The sequence below is a fragment of the Phocoena sinus genome, chromosome 15, assembly GCF_008692025.1.
Source record: "Phocoena sinus isolate mPhoSin1 chromosome 15, mPhoSin1.pri, whole genome shotgun sequence".
Taxonomy (NCBI): domain Eukaryota; kingdom Metazoa; phylum Chordata; class Mammalia; order Artiodactyla; family Phocoenidae; genus Phocoena; species Phocoena sinus.
Genome location: NC_045777.1, coordinates 74747710 through 74760606, shown reverse-complemented (window position 1 = coordinate 74760606; position 12897 = coordinate 74747710). Strand labels below are relative to the sequence as shown.

The following is a 12897-nucleotide window of genomic DNA, read 5'->3' as shown; positions in this document are numbered from 1 at the left end:
CAGGGGCATGACATCCTGTTGGGGGTCTGGGAGAGCTGCCTGGAGCTGGGCTGAGGGAGGAGGACAGGTTACACAGAAGGAAGGGCACTTTAGACAGAGAGAAAGGTGTGTGAATTGAGAGGCAGCGTTTCCGGTTCTGGGAAATACAAATAGTTTACAGTTCCTGGGGGAAACAACAGGGAGGAGATGAGGTTGGAGAGATGAGCTGGGGCTGAACGTGGGTGCCAAGCAAAGAAGTCTGAAGCTAATTCTGAAAGCTACAGAGAGCCAAGGGGATAGTGGAAATGGAAGAGTGACATGATCACATTTGCATCTTAGAGAGATCACGCTAGCCGCAGTGAGGTGGATAGATACCAACCCACAGAGGGCTGCAGGTGGACAGACTGGAGGCCAGGGACCGGTTAGGTGGCTTTGGGTGTCATCTAGGGGGAATGATGTGGAGTGGAGGTGTGGCAGTAGAAATGAGGGTGGAGGGGAGTGTCCTAAAGAGATGCTAAAGATGGTAGAATCTTTAGGACTTGGTGACATGTTGAACGGGACATGATTTTGACTTGACTCTCAAAGAGAAAGAGTGGTGGCCTCCAATGAAGACAGGAAGGTGCAGAGGGAGCAGGTGTCGGTTTTAGGTATGCTGCATTTGAGATGCTGGTGAGACGTCCAAGTGGAGATGCCCAGTGGGAAGCAGAAGCGTGAAGCATCCAGACTAGAGATGGGGGTTTGGAAGTTGCTGGCATCGTGGTTGGAGTTGTAGAATTGGATGAGATCACCCAGAAAGAGTTGACCAGGTGAGAATAGGAGAGGGCAGAAGAAGGAGCCTTGAGGAATTTTGGAATTTGGAGGATTAGCACAAAAGGGCAACCTGTGAAATAAACAAGTGGCCAGGACAGATCTCCAGTGGGAGAAAAAGCAGAGGTGGGGACGAGGAGATGGCAAGGGTGCCAGGATCCAGGAGTAAATACTGTTTATGTAAGGAGAGAGGCAACCGTGTTGAACACTGCAGAAAGGATCATCAGCTGGGATGAGGTTGGGAAGTTTCCATTGATCCGGGCCACGTAGATGTCACTGGAAACTAACAAGAGCAGTTTTAGCAGAATAAGGTAACTAGGAGGCAAATGATGGTCTAGTGAGGGACGAATGACAGATAAAGGGGGAAGTCAGGGAGGGCAGACAAGGAGAAGAGGCTGATTAAGGCTGTGGGGCAAGGGATTTTTTGGATGTAAATGGGAGAGACTTGAGTCCCTTCCTTGAGTGGAAAAAGTCAGTGGAAGAAGAGTGAAGCTGGAGGAGAGAGAATAATGGGTGAAGCAAGGCGTTTGGATGGGAGGAGGCTGGGGAATCCACAGCACAGAGGAGGGGGGGTTACTTTTGACCTCCTGAGGCTGCCTCCTTCAAGGCTGAGTTCTGAGGTTGATAAGCTTTTAGGTGGTGAGGGGGACTCGGGAAGTGCTTCTCACATCTCCACGTGGTGCGGAGAAGCCACCTGCAGAACTTGCTAAGGGACTCTGAGCCAGTGGGTCTGGGTGGACCAAGTTGGTGCATTTTTAACAGGCTGCTGGGGGATGCTGCTGCTACTGCTGCTGCTGCCACAGGCCCGAGACCACACTTGGAAGTTGCTGCTGGTGACCTTGATTCCCTCTGTGGAGTAGGAGGTACCTGCAAGAGAGAGGTTGGCTCGAGGAAAACGGGAAGAGTAGGGAGTAGAGATCGGGGTGGGGATGGGGGAATTGAGAGTTCTGAAAAGCCTCGAAAAGGATGCGGGGCAGCTCCCCGGGCTTCACGGGGTCTGGGGACCTTGGATTTGTCTTGTCACCACTGCAGTGGTGGGACTTTTTCTTGCAGTGTCAGCAGTGTGTGTGAAGCGGAGGAAAGTTAGATGGACGAGTGAACCCCAGCTGGGGTTCTTCAGGGCTGGTGGGAAAGAAGGCCAAGGGAGAAAGGGTGGGACGAAGGCAAGGGTGAAGGGAAGATCTTGGCCAGGCGAGGGTAGAGCTGATACACTGAGTGGAAACAGAGTGGCCCAGGACCGGGAGGTCTCATTGAGGTTGAAAAGTGACTGGTTTGGGGATGCAAGGTGGGGAGAACTGGAAGGAAGGGAGGCTGTGACTGTGGAAGGTAGAGATGTTTGAGGTGCAGCAGCTCTGGGCAGTGATGGGGTCCAGGAAAGGCCATGGGAGCTTCGGGCTAATTCCACTGCCAGACTGGGTGGTCCTTCTGGGCGTCTCTCGTTATGGGTCAGAAGCTCCCTGGCTGTCCTGGGTGGTGTCTGAGGCTGTGACCGGAAGGAGAGATTGGAATGACAGGGTTCTAATGAGACATGACACCTCAATTTGGTATAATCTTTTCTTCCAAACTACAGGGCAGTGTATCAGTGAGGGTCCTCCAGAGAAATGGAACTAATAGGATATCTATCTATCTATCTATCTATCTATCTATCTATCTATCTATCTATCTATCTATCTACCTATCTACCTACCTACCTACCTACCTACCTATCCACCCACCCACCCATCTATCTATCTATCTATCTATCTATCTATCTCTCTATCTATCTATCCAGCCATCCATCGATCCATCTATCCATCCATCTAGCTATCTATCTCTATCTATAGAGATAAGATAGGGTATCTAAGACATAAATGGGATATAGATAACATACAGATGGGTGATAAAGATATCTGCACATAAGATATAGATAGATGATAGATAGAGACATAGATAGGTACATAGATGGAAAGCAAGAGAGATTTATTTTAAGGACTTTGGCTTATGTAATTGTGGAGGCTGACATGTCCAAAATCTGCAAGGCTCACCAGCAGCCATGAGACCCAGGGAGGAGTTAATGCTGCAGCTTGGGTCCAAAGGCAGTCTGCTGGCAGAATTCCCTCTTCCTCAGGGCCTCTCTGTCTTTTTTCTCTTAAAGCTTTCAACTGGTTGGATGAGGCTCCCCGACAGGTTGAAGGGTAATAATCTACTTTACTCCAAGCCTACTGATCTGAATGTTAATCTCATCTAAAAATACCTTCACAGAAAACACCTAGAATAACGTTTGACCAAATATCTGGGTACCATGGCTTAGCCAGTTGTCACATAAAATTAACCATCATGGGCAGTTAGACTTGCTTGGTGATCTGATTTCATAATCTGGCCCTGTGTCCACAGGGAGACAGAGAGAGGAGGGAGGAGTTTATTTCTTGGTTGAAGAAAAGGTGAGGTTGTTGGACGTGGTGCGCCCTAGAAAACGTGTGGTGTATCCTGCTGTTTTATGTCAGTCAGCACGCATGGGGTTAATGGTCATGACCATGTCCGAGCTCAAGAGTGGTGGCCTTCTGCGCTCTAGAGCCCGCGAGCCACAACTACTGAGCCCGCGAGCCACAACTACTGGAGCCCGTGCGCCTAGAGCCCGTGCTCCGCTACAAGAGAAGCCACCGCAGTGAGAAGCTTGCGCACTGCAATGAAGAGTAGCCCCCGCTCGCTGCAACTAGAGAAAGCCCGCGTAGCAGTGAAGACCCAGTGCAGCCAAAAATAAATAAATAAAATAAATAAATGTATTTAAAAAAAAGAATGGTGGCCTATCTGCATAGGGCTTCAAGGAGGAGCTCATTTCTATTCTTGGTAGGGCCTGACCCATGGCTTGGGATACCTTGGACTGATGTGCACTGTAGCCATGCCTGTGATTCAGCGTGTGCTCTCAGTGTCTGTGGCCACGTGGAATTCAGGCAGCAGCCAAGAGGCGACTCTTCCACACACTCGCCTTTCCTTTCTGGTTCCTTCTACCTGGCAACTGGATACCACTATTTGAAAAATGAATCCTCTTCGTCAGTGGCTGGGCCACACTAACGCTTTCTTGGGAACAGAGCCCTTTTGGCTCTCAGTTTGAGAGTGTGGGCTTTGGGCTATATGTGGAGTGTGACAGATGCTGACCAGTGAGGGTCTGGCCAAGCCAAGGAAGCATGTGCTGGCACAGCGGGGGGAGCTGGCAGGTTTGGAAGTGCAGGGGGGAACGGGGGTACTTTCCAGGTTTGCTCGCATATGTAGAGCACGATCAGTATTTAAAGGGTAGGTACCCAAGGACCTGGACCGTCCATTTAGAGGTGGATTGGATGTCGTGTGGATATGATGCTGGGAATCCTTGCTCCCACATCTGCCCTCAGCAGTGGGAGGAGTAGAGGTGAAGATGTGTCCGTTGCGTGCCTGTCACAATTCTCAAGGGTTTTCTCATTGGAGCACAGCTGTTCTTGGGCTGGCAAGGTGGGGTTTGATGACTCAAAGTGCCTATTCTGTTTGGCGCCCCACACTTCCCTCCCTCTCATTTTCCTCCACATTGCCTTCCCGAACTCAGAAAGGTTGGTGGAGAGGCCTGCCACTGAGGCAGCACGGACTCTGTAGAACCTTTATTAATGTTTTTTGATGACCTTACGCATGTTTTTGGAGCGCCTTGAAAATGAAAAAGGAATCAGCCTGGTAGGAATTTGCAGAGCCCCGTATGAGTCTCTGGTTGCACAGCTTGGCACTTTGGCGCCCCAGCTCTAAGCAAGCTTGGACAGTTCTCTTCTGGAAGGCATTGGAAGAGAGGAAGGGAGCCCTAGTGCCTCTGTGTGCTCAGAAGTGCTGATCGCCTGCCTCTCCCTCTGTTCTTGACCAAGCAAGTGTCATCCGTCGATCCATCTTTCAAACCCAGCCCATAGCTCATCTTCTCTGCCCTCCTGACCCATCTCAACTTATCTGTCACATCTGGTGTAGGTCTAGTTGCCCCTCCGTGTCCACGGGTCCCACATCTGCAGAGTCAACCAGCGGTAGATTTGGATCCGCAGTTGGCTGAATCCGCGGATACGGAGGGCCAGCGGTACTGCACATTTTACATAAGGGACTCGAGCATCTGCGGGGTTTGCTTTCTGCAGGGGTCCTGGGACCGATCCCCCGTGGATCCCGACGGATGACTGTATAGCGTTTGCCGCCTTGCGTTGCACTGCCTTGTCAGCGTGTTGAGTGCGTTTTAGCCATCAAACCCAAGACTCTCATTACTGACCGCGGGATTAGTGCTCGGACAGTGCTTGGAGTTGGTCCCTTCACTAGGGTCGGGAAGACAGTGGGGCAGAGACTGAAGGGCATTGTTGCACTGGGGAGCCAGAGCTGAGGCGAGCAGCTAGGGAGGCCCTGCAGGTTGGCTGCACAGTGATGGGCCATGTGAGCCGAGTGACAGAGAAACCAGGTAGGCTCAGTGAAGGGGAGCCCTCACCTTAGGTGGGACCCCAGGAGCTGATGACCAGGAGGGGGACCAGGGGCAAGGACTGGAGCCTGGGCTCAGGCCCTCGGGACAGCCCCACCTGCCGTCCTGAGCACACACATGTGCACCCTGCACACCCAGCCTTATAGGTCCTGGGGTTCCCTGCCTCTGCCCTGAGGGCTGGTGGGGACCCACAGAGATGGGCCTGAGTGCATGAGGACAGAAGTCGTTCATAAGCAGCGGAACCTTGGCAATGTCCTGGCGTGGCTGAGAGCAGACGTGGCCTCCCTTTGCTTGGGGTCTTCAGTTAAAAGACTTTGATAACTCCTCGGAGACCAGCACTCAATTGGCCCCTTGCCCAGATTCGTAGCCAGAACACTAGGAGATTTGCCCACATTCCCACCAGCCTTATCAGCCCCCGGGGATGATGAAGCTGGCTTCTGCTCACCTGTCCCACTTGAAGGGACCTCTCCTGGTCTGCACTGTGTCCCCAGCAGCCCTTGGGTATGGTGCAGCTGGCCACGGAGGACCGCCACCTCGTTGGGGCTTTTAGGGCAGAGAAAAGGAAGCTGAGGCTCAGAGAGACCAAACAAGTTAGCCAAGGCCCCCCAGCTAGGAAGGGGCTGGCTGGAAATTGTGTACAGACTTGTCTCTTGTAGCTACCACACCCTGCCTTGGGCACGCGGGGGCGTTTGCAAGAGTCTAAAAGTCAGATGGTGATGTTCACGTCTAGGCACCCCTGCAGCATTTCAGACTTGCTGTGTGACTTAGGGCAAGTGACTTCACCTCTCTGTGCCCCAGTTTCCTCAGCTGTGAAATGAGGATGAAAATACTGCCTACCTTATAGGATTGTTGTTCATGCTAAATGAGATAGTACAGCACAGGGAAGCTTCCAGCAGTTTTTGGCACCTGTACTATGAAGTGTTGGTTATTATTATCAACATTATTATCTGTGATCTTCTGAGTCTCCTAGAGGTTGCATCTAAATATTTTTACAATGATGGGGATCTTATGGGGTCCTCTTTTTTTGTGTTTTTTGTGGTACGCAGGCCTCTCATTGTTGTGGCCTCTCCCGTTGCGGAGCACGGGCTCCGGACGCGCAGGCTCAGCGGCCATGGCTCACGGGCCCAGCCGCTCTGCGGCATGTGGGATCTTCCCGGACCAGGGCACAAACCCGTGTCCCCTGCACCGGCAGGTGAACTCGCAACCACTGCGCCACCAGGGAAGCCCTGGGGTCCTCTTTTTGTTTCCAGGTTGGCAGACTGGGTCACAAGTGTGTTTTGATACTTCTTACCTGTATCACATTGGGGTCATAGAACTTGTTTCCCTCAGAGGTGTTCGTGGGCAGGGCTCTGCTTCTGAGAGGACGTGGGCGTCTCTTTGGGCTTTGATTTCTTCCCTGCTGGAGACCTTGACCCTTGATCGTGGCACTTGACTCTAGTGCGTTCCCAGAGGCGGCCCAGTCTCCCAAACTCTTCTTACTCAGCATCAGTGAAGGCAGAGCACGGGCACTTTTGGTGCTAAGTGAAGTCAATGCCAGTGACTCTGGGGTGATCGGGATGAGGGAGGGGGGACAGTGGTTACTCTTAGGCAGTTCCGGAGTTCAAGAAAGAAGGCCTCCCGGACAGATAGACAGATGGACAGTGGTAAGGTGTCTAAGAGACGTCACGTGGTTGGTTATTGGTCTCTGCCGTCTTTTCTCTGTGAGGACAGCTTCACAGAATCTGGTCCCTTGTTAGCCCTTTGAGGAGAGGAACCTGGTCTTGAATTTCTTTGTAGCTCCCCTCCTGGCCTGGAGCTTTGATTGGAATTGACCCAGACCTTGAGATAGCTTTCCCGCCAACCATTATCTTTCAGACAAAAGATGGTTTATTTCTTTCCTTTCTTTTATAAATGTATTTATTTATGGCTGCGTTGGGTCTTCATTGCTGCGCGTGGGCTTTCTCTAATTGTGGTGTGCGGGCTTCTCACTGTGGTGGCTTCTTTTATTGTGGAGCACGGACTCTAGGTGCACGGGCTTCAGTAGTTGTGGCACGCGGGCTCAGTAGTTGTGGCACACGGGCTTAGTTGCTCTGTGGCATGTGGGATCTTCCCGGACCAGGGCTCGAATCCGTGTCGCCTGCATTGGCGGGTGGATTATTACCCACTGCGCCACCGGGGAAGTCCCAAGATTGTTTATTTCTTACTGACTAGTTATTGAAAGCAAATGTGTGATTTCTGGGACCCATCTCTGAGTCTGTGTTTCTAGAGAACGCACACAAAGCCCTGTGGATTTTTAGTTATTTTGCATTTTCTGTGGCCTGCCGGCCTCTCCCCAGGTATCTTTCAAATCTGGAACCTGTTCTTTTATCCACACGACCTTCCGGGTTTCTCTCATTCACCTGGATTTTGCAGTCGGGGAGGCAGGAAACCTATCTGATTCTGTATGTTCCGTGATATAAAGACAAGGCTGGATGCTGAGCTGAGCTGACGGCTCCCTTCCCCAAATCTGCCTGCCTGTGAGCCATTGCACAAGCACCTCGGCACTGAGCATCGTCCACCTGGTCAGCTCTGCAGGAACTCGGAAATGGTGGGGGGGATGCTTCTTTCACGTCAGCCCTAGTCTGCAGGGTGTGGGATACCCAGATCTGTGTGGTTTGGAAGCACCGTCTGAGCATCATCAGGCCACAGGGAGGATTGGTCCAGCATCAGCTCCAGGGGCAGGAGCCGTACCTGTTCTCTTCCTCTGTGCAGTCTCTAGTATTTATAAGGCCTGTGTGGCCTCCCTGTTTCCTTTTCATCATCCATCCTTAATCTCCCTTCCCGCACTCACCTGCTGCCTTGGGCATTGGGTGTCTGATCGGAAGTAGTGTATGTTTCAGTCTATGTCTCCTCTTTACAGCAGGTGTTTACGGCCTCAGTTTTCTATCTGTCCAGCATACTGTGGCCGCTCCTGCATATCAAGCCATAAGCCAGGCTTAGAGATTTTTTAAAGATAGAGTCTGCCTCTCGAGAGCAACAAAACCATGTTGATTTTCATAATGACCGTATTCCTGTTGTCTGCCTATTGGGAACCCCTGTGATGTTGGGCACAGCTGTGAGCTGGGCGAGGTTGGAGCCCGAGCCCTTTTGGGGAGCAGAGTCCTGGGTGGGTCCTGCAGGGTCTGGGTTGAGTGAAAGCTCTGGAAGCCTGGCCCATGGTAATGGGAAATCTACAAAAGGGATCAGAGGAGGCAGGAGGGAGGATGGAGGGGCCGGGCAGGCAGGCTGGTCTTTCTGTCGGTTGGTACATTGCATTTTCCCAGGGCTCTCAAAGGCTGGTCTCACCTGATCCTTATGAGGACCTTAGCCAGGCACCTAGAACTAAATACAGTGAGGGGTATTTTGACAGTTTTAGAGATGAAAAAACATGAGCACTGTGCCCAGGGTGACAGGTTCAATGTGTGGCAGAGAGCTTCTTGCTTTTGAGATTCCCCCATGATTTACTGAATGGCCACCTTGACCGTGAAGGGGCAGGACCGGGGGCCCATGATTGCCATCTCAGCAGAGGGAATTGCCTTCTCCGGCCAAGAGGCTTAACCCACCACTCAGCGTTAATGGCAGCCTGACCCCATTGCCTGTAGCTGGAGAAGACGGTGCTGGTACGATGCAGTTTGGCCTTTTTGTCTTCTTAATTTCAAGGGCCAGAATCTGTTTAAAAACAAAAGGCCCTGAGACTTCCTTGGTGGTCCAGTGGTTAAGACTCCCCGCTTCCAATACAGGGGGCACGGGTTCGATCCCTGGTCAGGGAACTAAGATCCCAAACGCCGAGTGGTGCAGCCAGAAAAGAAAGAAAGAAAGAAGGAAACCAGGCCCAGGAGTGCATGTCAGAGTAGGTACGTGTGTATGGGCGGGGTGCTCGCGTGTATGTTGAGGAGCAGCTGCTAGCCTGCCAGGTTCAGGATGGCTGCCGGCGCTGTCAGGGAGGCTCCGAGGGACCTTCCGCGATGCACCCTCCTCCCCCGGCTCACCACGCAGTAAATGAGATGATCCCCGCCAACTGCCCGTGAGCCCATCAATAACCATTCTAATCTCCTCGGCAGCCCCCAGAAGTGAATTTACGACATCGAGGTAAAAATGAGGCTGCGTGATCAGTGGATCCCTGGATGGTCTCCTCTAGGAGACACAAATGTATATTGTAACAAAACTTTATTTTCTTCTGAAACTTGCCTACATGATTAATACGGCCCAACACAGCCCAAGCTGTTCAGCATAAAAAAACAGCTGTATTTCTTGCTGTCTCTTCAGTGCTGCTTCCCTTTCACTCCATTCCCTCTGTTTTGCTCTGGAACGCATTGTGCCGTATACCGTACAGTCTCACACAGAGAGGCGGGGGATGCATTGAAATGCGCCAGCTCTGTATTCCATTCTGCTCTGTTGGCACTTGGTATTTCTGATGCGGCTCAGACCATGCATAAAACCACATTCCCCAGGCCAGAGTGCTGGTGCTTCCATCACTGAGTCATGCAGAGCCGGTTCCCTGGGTACCAGTCACCTCTTACATCACTGGGCGCCCCCAGGGAGGCCCAAGCCCTACGCCCCTGAGTCCAGCCTGGATGAAAAGCATTCTTCTCTTTCACCCTGTCTTCAGGTGTGGGGGAGTTGCTGGATATTAGAAGGGAGGACCTCTTAGGCAGGTGGTCCCATTTCCAGTCCCCAGGGAGATTCTAGGAACGCTTGCAAGAAGAGTTAGGGTGTGTCAGGCAGCACGGTCCTAGCAGGTAGAGGCCCCTCTTCCTTGATGATGATATACTTCATGTGTGTTTCATGTCTTTTCCCAGAGTGTAAGCTCCGTGAGAGCAAAGGTCTCCTGTACAGTGCTGGGTACTGGGTAGGTCCGATAGATGTCTTAGTTTGGGTTCTCCCGGAAGCAGACCCTGAAACAAAGATTTGAGTGCATTCGTTTATATGGGCAGTGAAAAGGGCACCACTGAGGGGAGGTAGGACTGAGAAGGGAAGGTGTCCCCCAAAGAGGGTGCTATGCAGCTTGCTACCGTGGGTGATGGAGCTTAATCCCGCTGGGGGAAACTCTGGGAGCCGGTGTAAAACCCACCCCTCAGAGTCAACCACCTCAAGGGCTGAGGGAGCTGGGGTATTTATACATCATCTCCCAGCTGCCTCTGGATGAGAAGTGATGGGGGTGAGGCAGTTGCCCAGAAGGCAGCAAAGCGGGCTCCGAGGAGGGAAATGCGGGAGCCTGGAGTGGGAAGTCGGGCAGGTGTGCTCTGAAGTGAGACCGGGGGTGCGTGTGGGCGTGGCAGCCTGGGAGACTGGCGATGTGCGCCCAAGACTGATGCTCCTCCTTCCTGTGGGGTGGTACATCTGGGAGAAGTGGAGCTGGATTTCTTAACTGTCTCCTCCTTAGGTTTTATTCTCAGATATTAGCCCAGAGAGGCCAAGAGGGAACCAACGATCCTCACCTTGGGAGGACGTGTACCAGGATTGGGCTGACGGCCTTACCATGTGCAGCCGCAGTGTCTGTGCTTTGCTCCTTCCTCTGACTCTGCTGTCCTCTGCTGTCTTCCCCCAGGTGTAAGGAGCTGAAGTTCTCCGAGGAGCTGCCCCAGATATCCATCATATTTATCTTCGTGAACGAGGCCCTGTCGGTGATCCTGCGGTCAGTTCACAGCGCGGTCAACCACACACCGACCCACCTGCTGAAGGAAATCATCCTGGTGGATGACAACAGTGATGAAGGTATGGGGGCCGCCAACCTGCATGCAATTGTTGGAGAAGACAGTGCAAGCACACGATGTGAGCGGGGGGAAGGGTCACTTTCATTCCATCCTGAGCCCAAGTGACTTTGTCTCCTGTCCCTGGGGCATAGCTGGAGAATGGGGGGCTGTTTTGGGGGACGAAATCCAGGTAAACACTAGTTAATTAGTCCTTGAGTCCTCTAGGGCTCTGAAGAATAAACTACTGGTTATGTGTCTGGACTCATTTCCCCTCTTCCTGTTACCGAAAGCAGATGACATTGAAGAGCTGAATTCCTCCGCGATCCCCACCCCGCGTCGCATCTCCTTGGTCCTTTCGCCAGAGGCAGAAGAAAAAGGGAAATTCTATCTTGTGATGGGAACTGTTGATCATACGTCAGAATTCCCCTCTGGGCCTCTGTGCCCAAAGTGACTGTCGGTAGAAATGCACAGGCTTTGCAGGTCTTTAGGAGTTCAGTTCTACTAGGAATGATGGCTCAATTAAAAAATATAACAAATACTTTTTGTATTTGTTATATGACAATATCAGAACTCCTTTGAAGTGCTTGGAGACGGAGGCCTAGTGTGAAAGTGGTGGCAGGGGGGTTGCTTTGGCCAATTGTACCTTTGTGTTGGATCCCAGCCTAAAAAATTCACTGCAGGGAGAAACCCACACAAGCCGATGACATCAAAGAAAGGCAGCCAGTGTGCGTGCTTAAGGCCAAGGAGGCTTATCTTCTGAGCAACTGAAAGATTAGGAGCAAGCTGAACCCCTTGCTCTCGGTGTGATCAGTAGAAGATTACCCCGTGCTCCCCGGTCAGGAGGGGGTGAGGAAGAGGCAGGACGGTGTCATGGGTCCTGTTGGAAACCTGAGTATCTTCAGCAGCTCCAATGAGCTCACGTTTCATCGGCCCAGGAGTTGAAGTCCCCCGGACCCTTCTGAACCAGTGAAGTGTGTGAGTGGGTCTGGACCCAGCATTTCACCCATCAGGGCACCACCATCTCCCGGGCCTCCAAATTTTGAGGACTAATGGGTCATTTGCTGGATTTTTCACATCCTTATTTTAAAACTTACATGGAGAGTCTTCTTGGGAGAAGGAGGTTCTTTCAGTTCCCTGAAGCCTCTAAGTCAGCCGGCAAAGTCATGGCTCACAGTGGCCTTCTCTGCAGCCTCTCTGTGTGCCCCTGCAGACCTCTGGCTTCAGAAGTACTTCCAAACCCTCTGCAGGGAATCCTGACTCCTACTTCCCCCCCTCCGTTTGCTGGCTAAATCCCTCTCGTCCCCCGGGTGTCCCCTATGTGTCACTTCCTGGGAGGTTCCTTTGCTGACATCCTAAGACCCTTGCTCTGTGCTGCCTCAGCTCCCTGTATCCTCCTGTAGCACATAGCACGTGAGATTGCTGTGCCTTTCATAGCTGGACTCCCAGTACCGGGCAGGACTTGGTTTCACAGGGCCTGGCTGGTAGCCGGCCCTCTGTGAGTCTTACCCTATTACCGAACACAAGTTCGTGTGCCCGACACACAGTGAGGCCAAACAACCCAAAATGTCAGGGTTTGGAGCAGAGAAAGGTTTATTGCAGGGCCATTCAAGGAGACGGGTGGCTCATGCCAAAAAAACCCCCAAACTCCTTGAAGGATTTCAGCAAAGCACTTAAAAGGCCATGATTACTTGTTGCAAACTTCTTGGTGTCAGAATCCTTTGTTCTTGTAGTTGTCCACGTAGGCCAGGTCAGGATGTTCCTCTAAACCTCCAAGACAAATGTTATTCTGTTCTGCAACTCTTTATCACTACATGAGTGGAAAAGTGTTATACCCTTAAAGGTCAGAGCCTTGAAAATAGGCTATCCTGTGTATCAGGCTAAAGGCAACATTCTTTTACAAAAGGTGAAGAGCCAGCATGACTAAACACAGGCAACAGAGCACAAAGGTTAAAGTAAAAGGACCAGATCTAATATGGAGTC

General features: G+C 51.8%; 1 protein-coding gene across 1 annotated transcript in view; it reads left to right on the top strand.

The window, feature by feature from the left end:
* The window catches only part of GALNT17 (polypeptide N-acetylgalactosaminyltransferase 17), a 453307-nt gene that overhangs the window by 218644 nt on the left and 221766 nt on the right, over positions 1–12897 (top strand). The window contains exon 3 of the mRNA XM_032605830.1: positions 10773–10939. Within this exon, the coding sequence (XP_032461721.1) occupies positions 10773–10939 (167 nt within the window). The remainder of the gene's footprint in view (positions 1–10772; positions 10940–12897) is intronic.